This window comes from Cervus elaphus, chromosome 5 (genome assembly GCF_910594005.1).
Source record: "Cervus elaphus chromosome 5, mCerEla1.1, whole genome shotgun sequence".
Classification (NCBI taxonomy): domain Eukaryota; kingdom Metazoa; phylum Chordata; class Mammalia; order Artiodactyla; family Cervidae; genus Cervus; species Cervus elaphus.
In genome coordinates this window covers 56,908,246-56,927,574 of record NC_057819.1, presented here as the reverse complement: position 1 = coordinate 56,927,574, position 19,329 = coordinate 56,908,246, and the positions used below count along the sequence as shown (strand labels likewise).

Genomic DNA, 19,329 nt, shown 5'->3' with positions numbered 1-19,329 from the left:
CACAACCTACCCAGGCTGAAGAGGCTTGCATGGAAAACTTAGGGAACACTAAGTTTGCTAGAAAGAAGATGCCTTTTCATAATGGACTAAAAAGAAACCTTTGTAAAATGTATTCTCAGCAACCACGGAAGCATATTGAGACAACGTTTCTGCTTTACAGAAAGAGGAAAACAAAAACAGACCCACACTCCAGAAAACGTAGAAATATGTTGCCAAATGCTCAGAACCTCTGCATGAAGTTCAGGACTCCCATTTGTTTTAATTAGGAAACCTTACCAAAACAAGTGCACTAAGAATTCATCACAGTGGTGTCTACCCCTCAAATGAGCCCCTAAGAGACCCCCTTTCTCACCATCTGTATCTCCCTCAGTATCATCCAGACAACAGGCAGCGATAATTTTGAACTAACTAACTGCAAAGACAAGTCTAGCTGCTCTCTAGGTAATTTTCTGATTAAATTGTGTTATTGGTCATAAGGTGTTACAAGGTATTTAGTTAAGGTTTTAGAAGCCTGGGTGTCTTGGTTTTATGTTAGAACGTAAAATTAACGCTGTGTAACATCTCTTTCTCGTTAACTGCAGCTCTGCTTTATGAATTGCTATATGAGAAGGTGTTTAAAACTGACGTCAGTAAGATCTTGATGGGCCTGGAGAGCTCTGAAGTAGCGGATGAAGAGAACAGTGAAATATCAGATTCCGAGGATGACAGTTGCAAGTAAGAGTGACTTTGTCCTAAAGTACCTTTGTAGTGCCATACGAGGAAACAGCGCGGTAAATGTTTTTGTATGGAGTTGCCTCACTTAGTGAGGTATTAATGGTATTTCTAAAGTCCAGCAATCTGCAGTAGAAGTTTCTTTTTTCCTGCCACTACTATTACCTCATTTCTATTATGGGACTGTTTCTTTCGGAATTTGATTTTTTGTTTGTTTAACTTTGTTTTTGCTAAGCATCTGTTTCTGTGTAATCATGATGCGTATATCTCTGAAGTAGATTTGGTTCTACCTATGTGTGTGGGGAGGGGGGGCTTCCCTCATAGCTCAGTTGGTAAAGAATCCGCCTGCAATGTGGGAGACCTGGGTTTGATCCGTGGGTCGGGAAGATCCCCTGGAAAAGGGAAAGGCTACCCACTCCAGTATTCTGGCCTAGAGAATTGCAGGGTCGCCAAGAGTTGGACACAACTAAGCGACTTTCACTTCTTATGTATGAATATTCTAAAGTTTTCAGGTTAGGCTGTCAATTGCTTAAGTAACCAGTGATGAAAAATGGCCATTTGGATTTCCTTGACTTTCTTTTATTGTTTTCTTTCTTAGATAATGCCTCCTCTTCTTTTTATATAATACAAATCCCAAGTTGGAATATAAGTATATGTGAACAGCTCTGGATAGTAGTGTTATTTATTTATCTTTGTTTATGGTGTGAATAAACACCTTTTAACTTAGAGTCTGAAACTTATTTTTCTTTTCCACTTAAGACATACAGGGTAATGGCTAAGAGCTTGGGTTGTGGACATTCTGACCTGGTTTCACTCCTGGGTTCCTGCCAACTAACTGAACTTAGGACAAGTTGCTTAAAGCCTCAATCCCTTAGATATAAATGAGGATATGTCAGTATTTCTTTAAAGTAGATAATGTATAAGAATTAAATGAGATGTACATGTACAATGCACAGCCCAGTTCCTAGGTATAGTGTCCAATGTGTATGAGTTTTTATCAGTGATATTAAGGAATGTACTTTGTATGTTCTAAGAACCAACTGATTTCATCCTCAGTGAAGCTGAAAGTTGTATTATTCTTTTTGTATGAGAGTATGAAAGTATCCTGTGATGTTACATACTGTGAAACTAGAGGAAGATGAAATTAAGCCTCAGGATATCTAATTCTTTATTAAAGACTTAGAAAATATATCTCCTTGTATCTGTGATTCCAGGCATTTCTTAAATTAAATGGTTGATCCTGATTGAAAGTTTGATTGACTACTATTTCTACTTAAGAAAGAAATGAGTCAGATTAAAATCTGGGTCTACCATTGTAAATTAATCCTAGAATTGATTGACTTTGCACAGATGGAAATTGTGCTCCATGGTTTTCTGCAGGTGCCCAGTATGATGAAGGCATGTTATGGAACATACGGGAAGTTGGGCTGGAGAATGAATGACTCGCTTGTTTCACTTCTCACCATGAGTTGATGTGGGGGGACTTCAGCACATGCCCTGTGGTTGGTGCTGCTGCTGGCTTTAGCAGAACTGGGTCTGGGATGGCACCTGGCAGGTGAAGTGTGGATAGAGGCTAGTAAGCTTGTAGAAGTTCACCAGGGATGGTGTGTATACATTGTCATGATCAGTTTTCCTTTTTATACTGCATTACTGTAGCCCTGGGACCATGGAAACCTTTCTGATTAATTTTTTGTTGCGTTATTAAGGTTTCCTTTACTAGTGTCATGTCTGGCTTAGGGAAGACAAAGGTTCATTTAGGGGAGACTGCTCCGTAATCATGGCAAGATAGATAGGCATGGTATGGTAATGAGGAGAGAGCACGGATGTCACTGTATTTCTGTGCCTGGATTCTTTTCACATTCGTATTGATGAATCTGGAAGTATTAGAAATTAGGGTGCTTTTTAATCCAGGCTCTAGATAGTTGGAGTCTCTTAAATATTGCTGCATTTAGGGTTGTGACTCCTAAGGACTAGAGATTGATTCCTTAAGGAGGAGGAATTGTATGACAGAAGAATACAGGTAGCTTCTCACCTTACCACCCAGTCAGCTGCCCTCACTCTGTCCAGCCTCACCAGCCTCTTGGCTGCCCCAGGGTCTTTGCACTTGCTTCCCATCCGCCTGCAGTACTGAACAGCCATACCGTTTGCTCTCTCATCACCTTTAATTCTTTATTCAAAAAGATATTTTTTTTATCCCATTTTTTATTATTTGAGCTAGGCCTCAACACTGTAGTTTTTCTACCTTTTTTTCCCCCAAAGCACTTACCAGCATTACTGATTACTAATTACTTATTTAGCTTGTATCTACTTTCACCAGACTGTATATCTTGTAGTGGAGTATTTTGTTTAATGGAGCCTCATCTGTTGATGGACTTTCCTGGTGGCTCAACAGGTAAAGAACCCACCTGCCAGTGCAGGAGACACAAGAGACACAGGTTCGATCCCTGGGTCTGAAAGGTCCTCTGGAGAAGGAACTGGCAACCCAGCCCTGTATTCTTGCCTGGAAATCCCATGGACAGAGAATAGTCTAGCAAGCTGCATGCAGAGCAATTCCGTGTTCCACATCAAACACGAAAGGAGCCTTGACTTCCTTGATGGAACTCCAGAGAGTCCCCAAGAACACTGTCACAAGTCCATGGGATCACAAAGAGTTGGACATGACTGAGTGCACACACTTACATACACACATATCTATTGATATATTTTTGAAAGGAGGTTTTTACATTAAATATTCTTTTTTTTTTTTTTTAATTTTTTTATTTTTTTTTAATTTTTTTATTAGTTGGAGGCTAATTACTTCACAACATTTCAGTGGGTTTTGTCATACATTGATATGAATCAGCCATAGATTTACACTTACATTAAATATTCTTATAAACTCAGTTACACTATCATGCCACATTTCACAGTTTATTTCTGTTTTTCTCTTGTTGATTAAGTCAGTACGAATTACTGATAAAAATCTTTGACTGGAGAAGGAAATGGCAACCCACTCCAGTATTCTTGCCTGGAAAAGTCCATGGACAGAGGAGTCTGGTAGGCTGCAGTCCTTGGGGTTATATGACTGAGCATGCATGCATGAGGAGGGTGGAGGAGATGGGTTGGTAGCAATAAACTGGTAAACTTAAAAAAAAAAATCTTTGACTTATATGCACAGACGCATGTATATTGCATATGTGTTTACATATACATATGCATACTTCAGTTTGTTTGAGCTCCTTGGAATATAGTTTTGACTGTGTGGACTATAGCTGAGATTTTTCTGTGAGGTTAGAGTAAGTGATTGTGTGTGAACGTTTTTGTGCTCCTGATGATATCTGTATTTCTTCCTTTGTAGGAGTAAACCTACCACTGTTCATGATGTGAATGGATTTAAAACTTTGTCCGGTGATCAGGTATTTTTATTTAATGCTTTTTAACTATTTCTTCAATATAAGAAAACCTACAAGTTTATAGCCTTGATTTTTTTTGTCTTTTCTGGTACATTTTCAGTAGAGTCAGGATCATCTCATAAGACATTTTTTTGGTGACTTCCTAATTTTTAAAGCTTTCGTCTTTTGATTTTTCTCTTATACATATCTCAGACACATTTTAAAAGCATTTCTGTGTTGATTGGGCTTCTTGGCTTTGTTTACTTAGCACCCGAAAAGCAATGGAAACTCTCCTAGCCTTCCTTTGTCTAGAAAGGTTCTTAAGTCACTCAGTCCAGCAGTCTATAGAAATGTGGAATATGAAATTTGGCTAAAGTCTAAACAAGGTGAGTTTAAAAAAAAAAAATCTATATTTTCCAAAAATTTGCTTTCAGGCCCTTGAAAATAATTGCATCAACTTGATATTATGCTGATATTCTTTACAGCTCAACAAAAGCATGATTATTCCATTGCTGCTGGCTTACAGTATGAAGTTGGAGATAAATGCCAGGTAAGTGATTATGTAGAGGAAGAAAAGATTTTACTTGAAATCTTATTTATTCTAATAGGAACTAAAAAACAGCTAACTTTGGATGTGTTGTTAATTTGAGATTTCAGAATATATTTTATCATGTTTACATTTTAATAGTTAAACATATTTAGCTTTTGAATACATTACCAAAGTCATGTATATCTAAAACTGTGCGACCCTGCACATGATCTTTAAAGCAGTTCAGTCTCTGATAGTACTTGCTGCAAAGATGTAGCAGTAACATTTTAGATTTTTAGATATTTTCATTATAGCTGGGCTTCCTGGGTGGCGCTGGTGGTAGAACCCGCCTGCCAGTACAGGGGACCTAAGAGATCTGGGTTCGATCCTTGGGTTGGGAAGATCCCCTGGACAAGGGCTTGGCAACCCACTCCAGTGTTCTTGCCTGGAGAGTCCCATGGGCAGAGGGGCCTGGCGAGCCACAGTCCATGGAGTTGCAAAGAGTTGGACACAACTGAAGCAACTTAGCAGCATACTTCAAAGCCATAACAGTAACATTTTAGATTTTAGATATTTTTGTTAGAGTTGGCAGATAATGTACTGAAATTGATTCAGACTTGACACTACAGGTCAGTTTGGTTTATGAAAGTCATCCTGAGAAATTTTGATACAACACATAGTTCTTTTGTTGGATTGAGAAAAGAAAGGGAACAGTTAGAGAAGTTTTGCCTTTTACTTTGAATAAGCTACTGCTCTGGGCTTAACTGCAGCTGACTGTTAAAGGGGAAAGTTGAGTTATGTCAGCGTTTCTTACATGGAGTGATACTGCACCCCTGCCTCCCCTCTCGCAGTGTCTGCAGACACTTTTGGTCATTACACCTGGGAAGGTACTACTGATACCTAGTGGGTAGGTATGAGGGCAGTGAGGCCAGGCATGGTGCCAGACGTCCTAGAATACACAGGACACCCCCCGCCCCCCAGCACACACACAGCAAGGACTCATTTGTCCACAGTGTTACTAATGCCAAGGCTGGAGACACTTCTGTGGAAAAATGTGACTCTAAAACAAAAACAGCCCCCATACACCAAAAATACTGTTATTTGGAAGATAATTGTCATCAAGAATGATTCTCATCAAAAAGTGTTACCTTTTAAATTAAAACTATTTTGAAATAGCCATTGACAGACATTTCTTCTTGACTTGTGGAGGAAATAGTCATTCCTTCGTGATAAAGTGGTTTGTGAAAGCTGTCTGGGGGACCAGGATTGTTTCTGGGTGTCAGTGACAGACTTCACCTGAAGGACTTTCAGTAGTGTGCTGATTTGAGGGTGTTTTAAAGTCGAGGAAGAGGATGTGACTCTTTGAGGGTTGTCAGAAACGTGCTCCAAGCACAGAGCCGAGTCTGGGAGTCTCTTACTATAGTGATTTGGGGAACTTGGCAGAGAACAAAAGAGACAAGGGCCCTCCCTCCTCATCCTTCTTAGTAGCGAAGAGAAAGTATTTATTTTGTACTCTTATCGCTAAAATTGTTCTAGTCATTATTTTAAACCGAGCATATTTCATTTGAGATTTTGGTTTCTTTCGTAAAGTAGATGCTCTTGATAAAGCAGAAGGTAAAAGCAGGTACTTGTTATAATTTTTTCCTTTTTAGAGTATTTTCTTTTTCTACTACTTGACTTACTTCACTTGGATAAAATTTAATTAAAATTTTGTTCCATAAAATTTTATTCCATAAAATTTTGCAGAATAAAATTTAATTAAAATTTTATTCCGTCAAATTTTATGGAAAGTGTGAAAGTGAAAGTGTTAGTCATTCAGTTATGTCTGACTCTTTGCAACCCCATGGACTGACTGTAGCCTGCCAGGCTCCTCTGTCCATGGGATTCTCCAGGCAGGAATACTGGAGTGGGTCGCCATTTCCTCCTCCAGGGGATCTTCCCGACCCAGGGATCAAACCCAGGTCTCCTGCATTGGCAGGTGGACTCTTTACCGTCTGAGCCACGAGGGTCTCTGACTCAAAGATGACTTTCATTTACTCAAGTAAACATGTAAATGTAGTTTCAATTTGAAATAAAAATTAGCTTCAGAAAATCTTTTTTATTGTTAAACTCTTGAGGAGAGAGGGAAGCAGTATCCTGCTGTGACCAAAGAATGAAGCCTCAGCTTGAGGCCTGAACGAACGGGAACGGGCGGCTGCTGTCCCTCCGCCTCTGGCTGGGGAGGGTGACTGTTGGGCGCCATTTTAGTACCCATTCAGGGGTTCTGGTGTTCTCGAGTTCTGGACCCGTCCCCCTGCGGATGCTGAGGGCCAGTGGTGCTGATCACGGGAGGGGGTGGCTGTGAGCAGGGCTGTGTCCATCCGGCTGCTAGAGCAGGGTTGGGGGTGCCCTCTGACAGAAGGAAAGCAAGAGGCTGACTCCTGTTGAGTTGTGCTGTTGTGTAATAACCAGCTGTGTGTTAGAGAAGAGACGATGCATCTATTTTTAGGGAGCAAAAAGGTCACATTTACATATTACAATGTTTCAAATATTGGAAAAGTGAGAAGATAATGTAATTTTCATAACAGGTGCTCCCCTTTGTTGAGCGGTTGCTGTGTGCAGACTGGTGTCCTTTATATGTATCATGTGTACCTCATTGCACCTCCGTGGTGCCTGTGATGTCCAGACTATAATTAGCCCCGTCTTGCATATGAGCGCAGTGAAGCACAAGATAAGTTACTTGCCCGAGGTCATGTTGCTGCTGAGTAGAAAAGTGGGACCTGGAATCCTGGTTTGTGTGTGGTGCCACAGCCCTGCCTTTAGAACCTTGACAGTGTAGAAAAAACGGAAAAGTAAGCAAAGGAAAGTATTTTGGAAAGAGATGCACAGGTCTGGGAGATCAGAGGCATTATGGTGTACTCTTTTGAACCTAGTTTTGTTTTTAACTATGTGTGTTCCTCGATGCTTCAGTTGAAAATGAAATGGCAGTTTAAAAATGAATCATTGATGCTAAAGCATCAGGTGATTGATTTTTCTTTGCAAATTTGTTCAACAGGTTAGGTTGGATCACAATGGAAAATTTTCTCATGCAGACTTTCAAGGGGTTCACTCTGAGAATGGGCCAGTTTCGGTCGAAGAACTTGGAAAGAAGTATGTACTGTTCGCAGCTAAGGTGTTAATTCACTTTCTCTTCCACTTAGCCTGATGTAATCATGAGCATTTCTAAATGTCCCTGTGTATTTGCGAATTCAGTTAAATGTGTTGCGGGTGTATACAGAAATAGGGTTTTTTAGATCTCTTAGAAAAATAGTTTGTGTTCAAATTAAGTGTTTGTGTGTTAAGGTATTTAAAATAAAAGATATTTATTTCATTGCTTACTGTTTAAAATGTGCCATTTTTCACTAAGGCAGTTTGGAAAACTCAGTCTATTGTAACTGAAGCTTTGGAGGACAGGGACAGTATTCATTTCTGATTTCATTCATTGCTCCCTTGCGTAGTTTTCAGTAAATGATTAGCTGGTGGAGTGAAACACTTGCTATGATACAGTGTTACTTTAAAACAACTTCTGTTTCAGCTGCTGCAGCCTTTATTTGATGGAAAGGTAGTAAGCTCCATCTAAACTTTACCATGGAGAATTTCAAACATACACAACTGAGGAGGGTAGTCAAGTGAACCCCAAGATAACTGTCACCCTAGTTTCATAGCTAACAGCAGGTTGGGCATCTTTTCTGATCTCTTCTCCCTAACCCCTTAAAGCAGAAGAAAGGAGCAGAATCTGAATATTCGGGAGTCAATCCCAGACGTCACACCATTGCTCATAGATGCTTGTGTGTCTGTGTGCGTCTCTAACACAGTAAAGGCTTCTGCATTCCCCATCCTTAGCTACAGTGCTGTCATCACACCTCACAGAATGGTTTTCTTTCCTTCCTTCTCTAATCTTTTGCTTAGATTGTGATTAAGACCCCTCAATCTTCTGTTCTTTTAGGTTAGAAAATATGTTTTTGACCTTTGTCATTTGATTGTAATTACATGTGGATTGCTGAATGCTTTGTACTTTATAGTGTGTTTTTACTATACGAACTAAGACTGGAGATTCTTAGGTAAATTGAACATAAAAGATTTATGTATACTACTTAATGCCCAGTCTCAGTAGAGTACTTCGGGTTACTTCAAGTCTTTTTCTTCTCTTTAAAGATACTCACCGAAGAACCTCAAACCGCCTCCCTCAGAAAGCTGGAACACAGTGTCAGGGAAGAAGATGAAAAAACCTCCTTCGGGACAGAATTTCCATTCTGGTAGGAGCTCATCAAGTTAGTCTTCCTTTGGGGGAGGGGATGGTACTTGGAGTTGTTGACAATAGGAGGAGAGTTACGAAGTATTTTTGGCTTCGTGTCATAGACATGGATTACAGAGGGCCAAAGAACTCAAACAAGCCAATAAAAGCCCCGTCAGCTCTACCTCCTCGCCTCCAGCACCCTTCGGGAGTGAGACAGCATGCATTCTCCAGTCATTCTGCTGCGTCACAGTCTCAGAAAACCTCCAGCGAGCACAAAAATCTTAGCAGAACACCCTCACAGATCATAAGGTAACCTTCCTGAATACAAGAGAGCTGGAAGTTAAGTGAGCCAGCATTTCTTATTTGCTGTGTTACATGCACTTAGAAAATTACAATTTTTTGTTCATATACTTGTCTAAAGCCTTAATAGTAAGAGTATTGTTGATAAAATAATGTGAGAATTTCAGTTCTTTATTACTGTCATCACACAAATCAAAGTAATTTTGTAGTTTAAGACATTTTGATTTATTTTTCACACGACAGCAGGATACAAATTGTATTCGAGTTACCATAGATTGTAAACCAGGAGTCACGGGAACATATCTGGGGACATACAGTGAGGTGCAGAAATGTCATGGTCTAAAGGTATTGAAATCATAGTCTGTTCTCTTATCATGGTGGAATTCTATTGGAAATCAACATCAAAAGATGTTTGAAAATAACCCACGTATTTTCAGAGAATGGGATGGTTGGATGGCATCCTTGACACAATGGGCGTGAATTTGAGCAAGCTCTGGGAGACCGTGAAGAACAGGGAAGCCTGGTGTGCTGCAGTTCATGGGGTTGCAAAGTTGGACACAACTTAGTGACTGACGGCATCACATACTTCAAGTGCAGTGTGACATTTACTATGAGAGATCTTTGACTTAGCCATTGAAGGCCTCAGTAGAGTTAAAAGACTGAAAAACACAGAGGGTGATTGCAGAGAAGAAAGCATTTAAATGAAAAATTAATATCAGAATGAGAACTCAATTTCAATGACACTTTTAAAGCCCCATGTATTTGGAAACTAAATGTCCACTTTCAAATGATGGGTGTAGCTAAGAAGCTAAAAGAAGGAAAATTAGAAAATATTTGTAGCAGAATAAAAATGGAAAGAATTTATCAGAATTGGTTGCATGCAGCTGAAGCTGCTCAGTGCAGCTATATACAATGTGGAATCTTGAATAAAGTATGAAAACAAATAATGGACACTAACATAAATTTTCTGAAATTTGAACAAAATCTGTACTATAGTTAATAATACTGTATCATGTTAAATTTTTTTTTAACAATATAGTATTTCTTTATATTCTCAGGATTGGATTAGAAATTAGACATCTTTATTTTTGAATAACTTTTTTTCAGTGATTTAGATCTTATCCTAGACAGATCTTTTCCTGGCGCTGCATAGTTTTCTGGTAGTCTGTAATGTGTTAAACATTGAATTCTAGCTTGCACTCCTAGTTCCCTGCAGGCTGAGGTTAGTTTCTTTTACATATGAACTTAAATCAGCCAAAACAGTCAGCTTGCTTTGTTCTGGTAGGTTACGACTATTTGCGGTCATGTGTCTAATACTGAACAGGTTGTTGTGACCATGAGATACCAGCATTCTGACTGAATGTGCAGAGGCACGTGCTTCTGAATATGCTTCCGGGTCATGGTTTCCTGTGGTGTTGATCTTAAATTTTCCCTAACCTGCTTTTCCTCCGAGTAGCTTATGGAGCAGTAGGTTAGTTTATGTTCTTCGGAGGAGCGTCATTTGAGAAAGTGTGTCTTAGGTGGAGGCCGCCCTCTTCTGCAGCCTTGGCCGTGTCCCCTGTGGGTGCTTGTGGCTGATACCTTCCCCATCCGAGGTCGACCTCCCCAGTTACCTGAGCGTCTGTAGGGCTGGCTATGCTCTTGCCAGGCTCTGGTCTTCAGTTTCTTTATTTTTGGCTTTCGGGCATTCCCGTTTCTTGGGAGCGTCCTTAACACTTTGTCACTGAAGATAGTTCATGTACCATCTTTAAGACAGAGTTGTAGGTTCTTAGGCTGACATGATGCCAATACTGTGTCATTTTCTGAGACTCTGGTAGCCTGGTACCCCAGACAGGCTTAAAACCACAGAATGAGTTACAGTTCTGGAGGCTGGAAGTCTGAAGTCACGGTGTGGTAGGGCCTGCCCTCTGAAGGTTCTGGGGAGAATCTGTTCCAGGTGTCGCCTACTTTTGGTGGTGTCCACAGTCCTTGGCAGTCCTTGGCTTGTGGATGTAAGTCTCTGCCGCCATCATCACGTGTTCTCCCTGGATGTCTCTCTTCTGGTAAGGAACCGGTTATAGTGGGTTTCGGGCCTACCCTGCCCCACAGTGACTTCATTTTGGTGTGATCACTCTTGCTGCAGAGACCCTGTTTATAAAGTCGCATGCACAGGCCCCAAGGGGCGGGACCTGAACATGCCTTTTTGGGAGACACAGCTCCAATTCATAACTCACACCGACACCTCACACCCATTACATTCTTCTTTTTACTTGAACAAACTATTTAGGATAGAAAATTGACATCGTTCAAAATCCAAAACACTCAAAAATTTGTTTGATAATTCTCCTTGCCATCCCCATTAATCCAAATGGTCTAGCTTCCTTCTGCAGTTGTTGTTCAGTCACTAGGTTGTGTCCAACTCTTTGTGACCTCATGGACTGGGCACACAAGGCTTCCGTGTCCTTCACCATCTCCTGGAGTTTGCTCAGACTCATGTCAGTTGAGTCGGTGATGCCATCTAACCATCTTATCTTCTGTCGTCCCCTGCTCCTCCTGTCCTCACTCTGTGCCAGCATCAGGATCTTTTTCAGTGAGTCAGTTCTTTGAATCGCGTGGCCAGAGTATTGGAGTTTCAGCTTCAACGTCAGTCCTTCCAATGAATATTCAGGGTTGATCTCCTTTAGGATTGACTGGTTTGGTCTTCTTGCAGTCCTAGGGACTCTTAAGAGTCTTCTCCTTCTCTTTCTGCAGAGGCAATGTTAACAGATTCTTGTGTATCCTAAGGGCAGGGATATTTTAACATGTGTAAAAAGTATGTATGTATTCATAATCTAATTGTCCAGAAATTTTAATGATAAATGATTAAAAATCAATCATAAGAAAGAATTACCTCGTGTCTCAAGGGTGGTCAGTACATACACAGCCCTGAGAAATGGCCTAATTACAGAGTAATCAGGGCCTTGTGTTCCTGGCACATCCAGTGATGGTGGGCAGGGGCGATGGGGGCCCGTGGTGGGTTGGTTACCTCCCCCAAAAGATGGAACTGATGCCCTTAATCGCCTAGTTGTGGCTTAAGTCTGACATGCGGACACTGGCCAGACTCCACTAGCATCTGAAGTCTTACTCACTATAGGCAGAATACCTAAGAGGACCAAATGGCTGACTTACATGCACTTTTGTTTCCCACAAACTACATTTTTATCCAGTGTGTCTTCTAGTGGTTTTTCCAGTCTGACAGGAATTTGAATGATCATATAGATGTTGTTTTCTTGTTTGTGTTAGGCATATATTACTTGGTATATAAAAACACTTGATGGCAGAAGGCAGTGGATAGTGCATAGATAAGAAATTTCAGAGAATTTTTGACATTGTGATTGATGACGTAGGAACCCACTTGTATTTGCAGTGAGTAAGGCTTCAGGGATGTAGGTGTGAGAATAAATTCTGCTAATGTATTAAATTTAGAGACTGCAGATGATTGAATAAAGTAAGACTTTAAAAAATTATAGTCAAAATTTAGAATTTTTTAGCTAAAGACTCAATTGATTTAATGTTCATAGAATTCATCTTGGCTTTATTTCTAATATTTAGCACATTAATTTGGGATTCTCGTTATAGAATAAAAGATCAGTGGTGTTGGGCGTGAGACCTTGTGACCTCTCACTCTTCTGAAATCTCTTTCTCATGGACATTGTCTCTTCCTTCTGAGAAAATAACGGAGAATAACAAGAACCAGCGGGATTGCCCGGTGTCCTTCAGTTCGCAGATGCGGAGAGCGACCGACCTGCTGGGCTGGACGCTCCCCTCCAGCTCAGCCCAGACAGGAAGGGTTTGGTGCTCTGTGGCTGGTGGGCGGGGTAGGCTGGCGCCTTCAGGTGATGAGTGGTTAGCAAGTGTTGATTGTGCAGAGACTCGTGGCTGCTGCTGAGCTATCTTCAGAGTCTTTCACCACAGGGGTTTGAGAAGGACCGGTCTAAGATGGAGGGTCTTCTTTCCCCTAAGACTCCGGGGTTGACATCCACCCCGTTGGAGTTAGGATGTGGTTTTAAGTGGGACTGAGGACATGAAACGGCCATTCTTTCTTTCAGAGGGAAAAGAATCAGATGATATCAGTTGTGTCCTTCCCGCTCTTTTTAGGGAGATGGTGTCTCTTCACATATTTTTCTTGCAGGCTTTGGATTTTCATTTCCCACTGTTGTAAAACTGTTAGGTATGGAAGAAATAGTACTCATATTGCCTGTAATAGTTACATAAAATGTTAGGGTTATGTTATGGGCTACTTGACTCTATTCATGAATTTTGTTGTCTCCTCCTTTGACCAAAATTATGTTGAGATGACAGCAGTACAGTTAGTATCTCACCTTGTGCATTTCCCCACCCTCCGCCCCCCCAGCTTTCTTGTTCCCTTGATAGTGTTGTTAAAAAGCAGGCAGGTAGTCCTGGTGTTTCTTCTAACATTGTCCTTTACTTAGAATAGACAATGAGAATGCTTTTGAGGCCTAAACTAGTAACTTTCCCTTTCCTTTGAAAGAGAAGTCTTATGAAAATATTGGAATATGGCATAAAGAAAAGATAGAATGCTTATATTTGTGCTCCAATGAGAAGAAAAATCTGTGATAATGTGTATCATTTGGAAGTGAGTTATATTTTTCTTTTCCTGTATTGTAAATTTGTCGTCTTGACTCTGAAATCCCAATAATTCAGGTGCTTCCTCTTGCTAAACGTTTGTTAATCGGGCAGCTAAAAGTTCTATAATGTCACAGTGTAGCTAAGATAGCAAATACTTGTATTGCTGAAAGTGTTATTTTAGATTAGTTTAGGTACGCAGTACATTGTCTTTTTTTCATCCAAGAATGTCTTATTTGACAGAAAACCTGATCGTGAAAGAGCTGAGGATTTTGATGCCACGACCCGAGAACCTAACTATTTCGGCCTCTCTCCAGAAGAGCGCAGAGAGAAGCAAGCTATAGAAGAGTCTCGTTTGCTCTATGAGATTCAGAACAGAGATGAACAGGCTTTCCCAGCCCTTTCTGTATGTATATAAAAAGGAATTGGAAAAGTTACCCTTCAGAAGTCTCCCCTTTATATGGTTTTTGTACTCAACCATTGATTCTAGTGGCAGACGAATCATTTTTACACCGAAGGTTACCTTGGGGATGACGCAGCTGCCCCTCCTTTTCATGTTCATGAGGCAAATGAGGTCTAAAGATATTTCTAGTTGGTGGCAGAGTTGAGGCGAGCTGATTGTTTATCTAACTTCAAGTTGAGTATTTTGTTTTGAACTGAAGCTTGTTTTTGCTAGCCAGAGCCAGTGACTTACCCTAAGCAGTGGAGGTGTACAATTTAGTTAAAAGATACTTCTGTGAAATTGGGACATTCTTTTCAGTGTTCCTTGTCAAACATACCCAGGACCTATTAAGAGAAACCTGGTACATACAAGCGGGAGCTGTGGTTCAGAGCAGTCACTGCTGGAGACGGCGGTGGGTGCAGGCTGGGCTTTGCCCTTGCCCTGTGTCAGATGCTGAGCAGTGACGGGTGTGCCTTGATGGGACGAGACAAACGTTCTCTGCCTTTGAGTGTCTTAATTCTTTTGAGGGAGGCAGACGGGGAAGCAGTAAATGCTGTGTGAGGAGGGTCATTGGCACACAGGGACAGGGTAGCCGCTCGAGTGCGGTCACTGGGCTCCCTGAGCCTGCGGTGAGTGGCACTAAATGGCTTGTGACGCAGCTGTGAGCACCTGTGAGGCGTGAGCGGTGGTCGGAACACTTTCTTAACAGTGGAGTGAATAGGCAGGATGCAATGTTACAGAAGCTACCTTATAATACATATATGTATGTGTATATGTGTATGTATATCAATATAAAACATTAAAGCTCCACACATTGTTTTCTGGCCTCTGTGGAATTCTTAAGAGGTGGAGAGGCTGAGCTGAGACCAGCTCACCTGGAGTAGTATAGTTCAGGCTGGCCCAGGGATTGGAGTTCAGGAATTGTTGGAAGACATGCCCAAATTCATGTGTGAATTAGGCATAGTCTCTATTCTGAGTGTAGTTTATCTCTGTGATATGTTATTTTTCCATAATATTTAGATAATAAAAAACTACTGATCTTTTAAGCTTCTACTCACAGTTTTTTATCTTTTTTTCAGTTATTGAATGGTGAGAAACTACTACTGTAATGTGGGAATAGACAGTGAAATGTTTTGATTGTTAAAATGAGGTTTTCATACTCATTGTGTTTAAACAGGCTTTTGAGCCTGTCTTGGACTTGATAGTGACTCAGGTTTGTCTTCTAGAAAAGGCCTGCCACTGAGGGCTGAGATCTCTTCTCAGCTGTGTGCAGCGTTTCCTCACAGATCCTAGGAGAGCAGAGGCCTTCAGTGGTCATTTAGCTGAAAAGCCAGACTTACTCCAGTCCCCGTGCTTCACCAGTTAGAAGCTGGAGCTCATGCAGAACTTGGGGGGGCTTTGCTGACAGTCAGTGGTATTTTAGTGGGAAGAGTCCTAGTGACTGTATCTGCCCCTTGTCCTTGGGGCCACCTTCCCACTTCCCCAGAGGACTGTGGCTCTGCAGAGGCTGCTTTTGAAGGTTGGTATGAAGGGTGCTATTCTCTGTGCAAAGAATGGAAATGTAAGTTGCATAGTAGAGGTTCGGTCACAGTGGCTTCTTGAAATGTTGGCATATGAAGAAGTCTTAACTACTAGGCTAAGTGTCTGATTGCCTCATCCTTTGGCTTATTAATAAGCCAGTTACTGTAGAGTATTTAATGTGAACCCTAGGTTGTATTTTTTTTTGTAGGCTGGGAAGTTTACAGATACAAGGTGATGAATTTTGAGATTTTTAGTCAGATGTGTGAACAGTAAGATTAATTAAAAGACTTCTGTTCATATACTTGTGAGTAAATTTTTTAACACCAAGTGTTGGGTTTTGTTTAAGAGTTCATCAGTCAGCCAGTCAGCTTCTCAGAGTAGCAACCCAGGCATCCAGAGAAAATCATCCCATGGAAGCGATCGAAAAGGAAGCAGGCGGAGAATGGACACTGAAGAACGGAAAGATAAAGGTATGTTATTTAATCATTTGAAAGCAGATGCTAGAGATCTGTTTCTGGCCTAAAGTCAGCCATGGGGAGAAGAACTCTTACTTTTTAATGATTGAGCAATGTACTGTCACATTTCACTGTTGCAGAGAAGCCTTGACTCAAGCTAAATAAAGCGTGGTGTGTAATTGTGAAAACTGTTACTCACTGACTGAGCAGGGTTAACATGGTACTTCCAGCTTTCTGTCTTCATGTTTTGTTGTTCTGTCTTCACACCTGACTAGTGGCTGATGCTGGCTTTTTTATCTTGATCTGTTATAGACTCTGTCCATGGACATACTCCCTTGGATAAAAAACCTGAGCCAGGCACATTGGAGGTAAATGTTTTGAATACTAATCGCGTCTTTTTCTTTTTCCTTAACACTGTGGTAGTGCAGAAAAAGATGGAGATGACTTCAGCATTTTATAACAAGTGGTGTTTAGTCACTAAGTTGTGTCCAGCTCTTTTGTGACCCCACGGACTGTAGCCTGCCAGGCTCCTCTGTCCATGGGATTTTCCAGGCAAGAATACTGGAGTGGGTTCCCGTTTCCTTCTCTGGGGGATCTTCCAAACCCAGGGGTTGAACCCATATCAACAAGCAGATTCTCTACTACTGAGCCATCAGGGAAGCTGTAACAAAGTGTTATGGAAATAGAAAAGCAGAAGAAAATTGGGAGAAAGTTACAATTGAGGAAAATTGATGCACTCACAAATTATAACCATTTCTTCTAGGGTGCAGTACTTCAACTGCTATGGTGACCTTTACTTTCCATTACTCCATAGTGTTACAGATTGAGATTTTTAAGGGAAAAATGCTGTTTTGGAACCATGCCCCTAGTAAAAACTGCCCTATAGTTTGATGTGATTAAGACATGCAGGCAAAATTACCTACCTGTTAAAGGCCAGATATAATTGAAAAAAATACTCAGTTGTTAGAGGATTCAGTCAGATACAGATAGGTGAGCTATAAAAGTAGCACGGTTATCCCAGAATGTGGGTCTTTGAAATAGAAAATGACCCCCCCCTTTTCTTTTTGCTTCCAAAGAATATTAGCAATGATAAGTGTGTAAGAATTTCATCACCATCAAAATCAAAGAAATTAGAGTGCCCACCTCCTACAGAGCAAGTAAGTACATTGTCGCATTTGACATTGAATGCTACTTAAAAACAGAAAATAATAGGAAATGGGAGAATTTATTAATAGATCATAATTTGGAATGCAATTACAATTTTTCTCTAATTCTGTTCTTGGTTAATCTGGAATGGTCTCAATGGAATGTTTTCTGGACATAGAAACCATTCTTCTGAATTGAAGTTGAATAAGTTTTTATCTGGTACTTTATGTTGCCTTTGTGATGAGTTGACTTGAAAATAAGATTTTTGAAAGGAAATTTGTTTTCTTTCAGAACAACTCTGCATGCTTATCAATTGTTTCATAGAAGAGAAGGAATGTAATGATTGAAGAGATTAGAAAGGATGTATGTCTAAAGAGCAGTACTGCCAGCTTCCAGATGTAATGATGAAAGAACCTGAGTTCTAGCAGATTGTTTTGCTTCTTGGTCTAATACAGGAGTAGAGAAAGTTCTTATCCTTTGTCTTTTAGTTAACATCCTTCATGTCAGGTAGAAAGTGTATGATTTTATGTTAGCTCTTTGTGTGAGGAGCTGTTCTAGACTTGTGAATTTCAGGGTGATTTCAGTGACTTTGGTTCTTTGCCTTAAAGCATATGGTTCAAATTGCTTTATAGTTTGTTTCTAACCCCACTGGTGACTTCTGTGACTTTTGGTGGGCAATCACTGGATCGAATTTGTTAGTATGGGATTTTTAGCTCTTGTGTTTCTTCTTTCATTTCGAAGACCAGAAGACAGACCATTTATGTAGAAACTGCAGTTGTGTAAGAGGCAGGTAACTCATGATGCATTCGGTGGTTGAATTAGTGTTAAGCACAATGAACTCTTGTCTTTTTTGCACCCCTTCTTCTTGAAGAAGCCAGCAGAACATGTGTCTCTGTCAAATCCAGCTCCCCTTCTAGTTTCTCCAGAGGTACATCTAACTCCCGCGGTGCCTTCCTTACCAGCCACTGTGCCCGCCTGGCCGAGCGAACCTACAACGTTTGGACCAACAGGTTAGATAAAATTTTTTAAAGTTCATTGAACCAACCAGCAGAAGTCCTCCAAGTCTTGACATTCTTGAGTATGAGCTTGACCTCAGAGCGGGGTCAGGTGCATGGAGCTTCAGAGCTTCTGTGATCCTCTGTACTGCTCTGCTTCCCATGGTGGAGGGCCAGGTTCACGTGGTGCTCATTTGAGATCCGCCCTCACAGTCTCGGGAGCAAGATGTGTGAGCTCTGGTTGCCCGGCTCTGGCAGTGCAGTTTTCAGTCCCCTGCAACCCCCTCAGCTCTTTACGGCCCCATGAGACGCGGGCTCTGTGTCTTACGTGCGTCTGTAAGAGCTGTCACTGGCTTAGAGCCTGTTTTTTGGCCTTGTTTCCTCCTGCATGGCCAGGAGGGTGCGTGGTTGACATAAGTACTTTAGATTGCTTAAGCGCACGCTGTTTTCCCAGCTGTGTAATGTATAGCATTCCTTACTGTTTAGCCTAATGTTACCTTTTATTTGTGGAGGAGAATTATCTTTACCTCTTCAGAGCTTCTGATTCCTTTCCCTTTCTTTTGTAGGTGTCCCTGCCCAAATTCCTGTCTTGTCAGTGACACAGACTCTGACTACCGGACCTGATTCTGCTGTGTCCCAAGCTCATTTGACACCCTCTCCAGTTCCTGTGTCAATACAGGCCGTGAACCAGCCCTTGATGCCTTTGCCTCAGACACTGAGCCTTTACCAGGACCCACTGTATCCTGGGTTTCCTTGTAACGAAAAGGGAGATCGAGCCATTGCACCACCTTACTCACTGTGTCACACGGGGGAGGACCTGCCTAAAGGTGAGCTCCTCCTCCAAGTTCAGGTTAATTTTATCAGGTCCTGCTGGGAGTTGAGTGAGAATTGTAAGTAGAGGGCAGAGGTCAGGTTGCCGAGTAAGTTGGAGGACTTGCTTGGGGAGGACAACAGAGGTGCGGCTGTCTGTCCGTCTCTCATTCTTGTTTCAGCTTCTCT

The 19,329-nt window shown here is 41.2% G+C and overlaps 1 protein-coding gene across 2 annotated transcripts in view; it reads left to right on the top strand.

The window, feature by feature from the left end:
• OTUD4 (OTU deubiquitinase 4) overlaps positions 1–19,329 on the top strand; it is a 39,566-nt gene that overhangs the window by 15,315 nt on the left and 4,922 nt on the right. For both annotated transcript variants that reach the window (XM_043902522.1, XM_043902524.1), the window contains exons 7-19: positions 582–714; positions 4,049–4,106; positions 4,351–4,468; positions 4,568–4,632; positions 7,646–7,740; positions 8,785–8,885; positions 8,989–9,175; positions 14,015–14,177; positions 16,081–16,204; positions 16,502–16,557; positions 17,266–17,346; positions 18,207–18,345; positions 18,897–19,157. In XM_043902522.1, the coding sequence (XP_043758457.1) occupies positions 582–714; positions 4,049–4,106; positions 4,351–4,468; positions 4,568–4,632; positions 7,646–7,740; positions 8,785–8,885; positions 8,989–9,175; positions 14,015–14,177; positions 16,081–16,204; positions 16,502–16,557; positions 17,266–17,346; positions 18,207–18,345; positions 18,897–19,157 (1,581 nt within the window). The remainder of the gene's footprint in view (positions 1–581; positions 715–4,048; positions 4,107–4,350; positions 4,469–4,567; positions 4,633–7,645; positions 7,741–8,784; positions 8,886–8,988; positions 9,176–14,014; positions 14,178–16,080; positions 16,205–16,501; positions 16,558–17,265; positions 17,347–18,206; positions 18,346–18,896; positions 19,158–19,329) is intronic.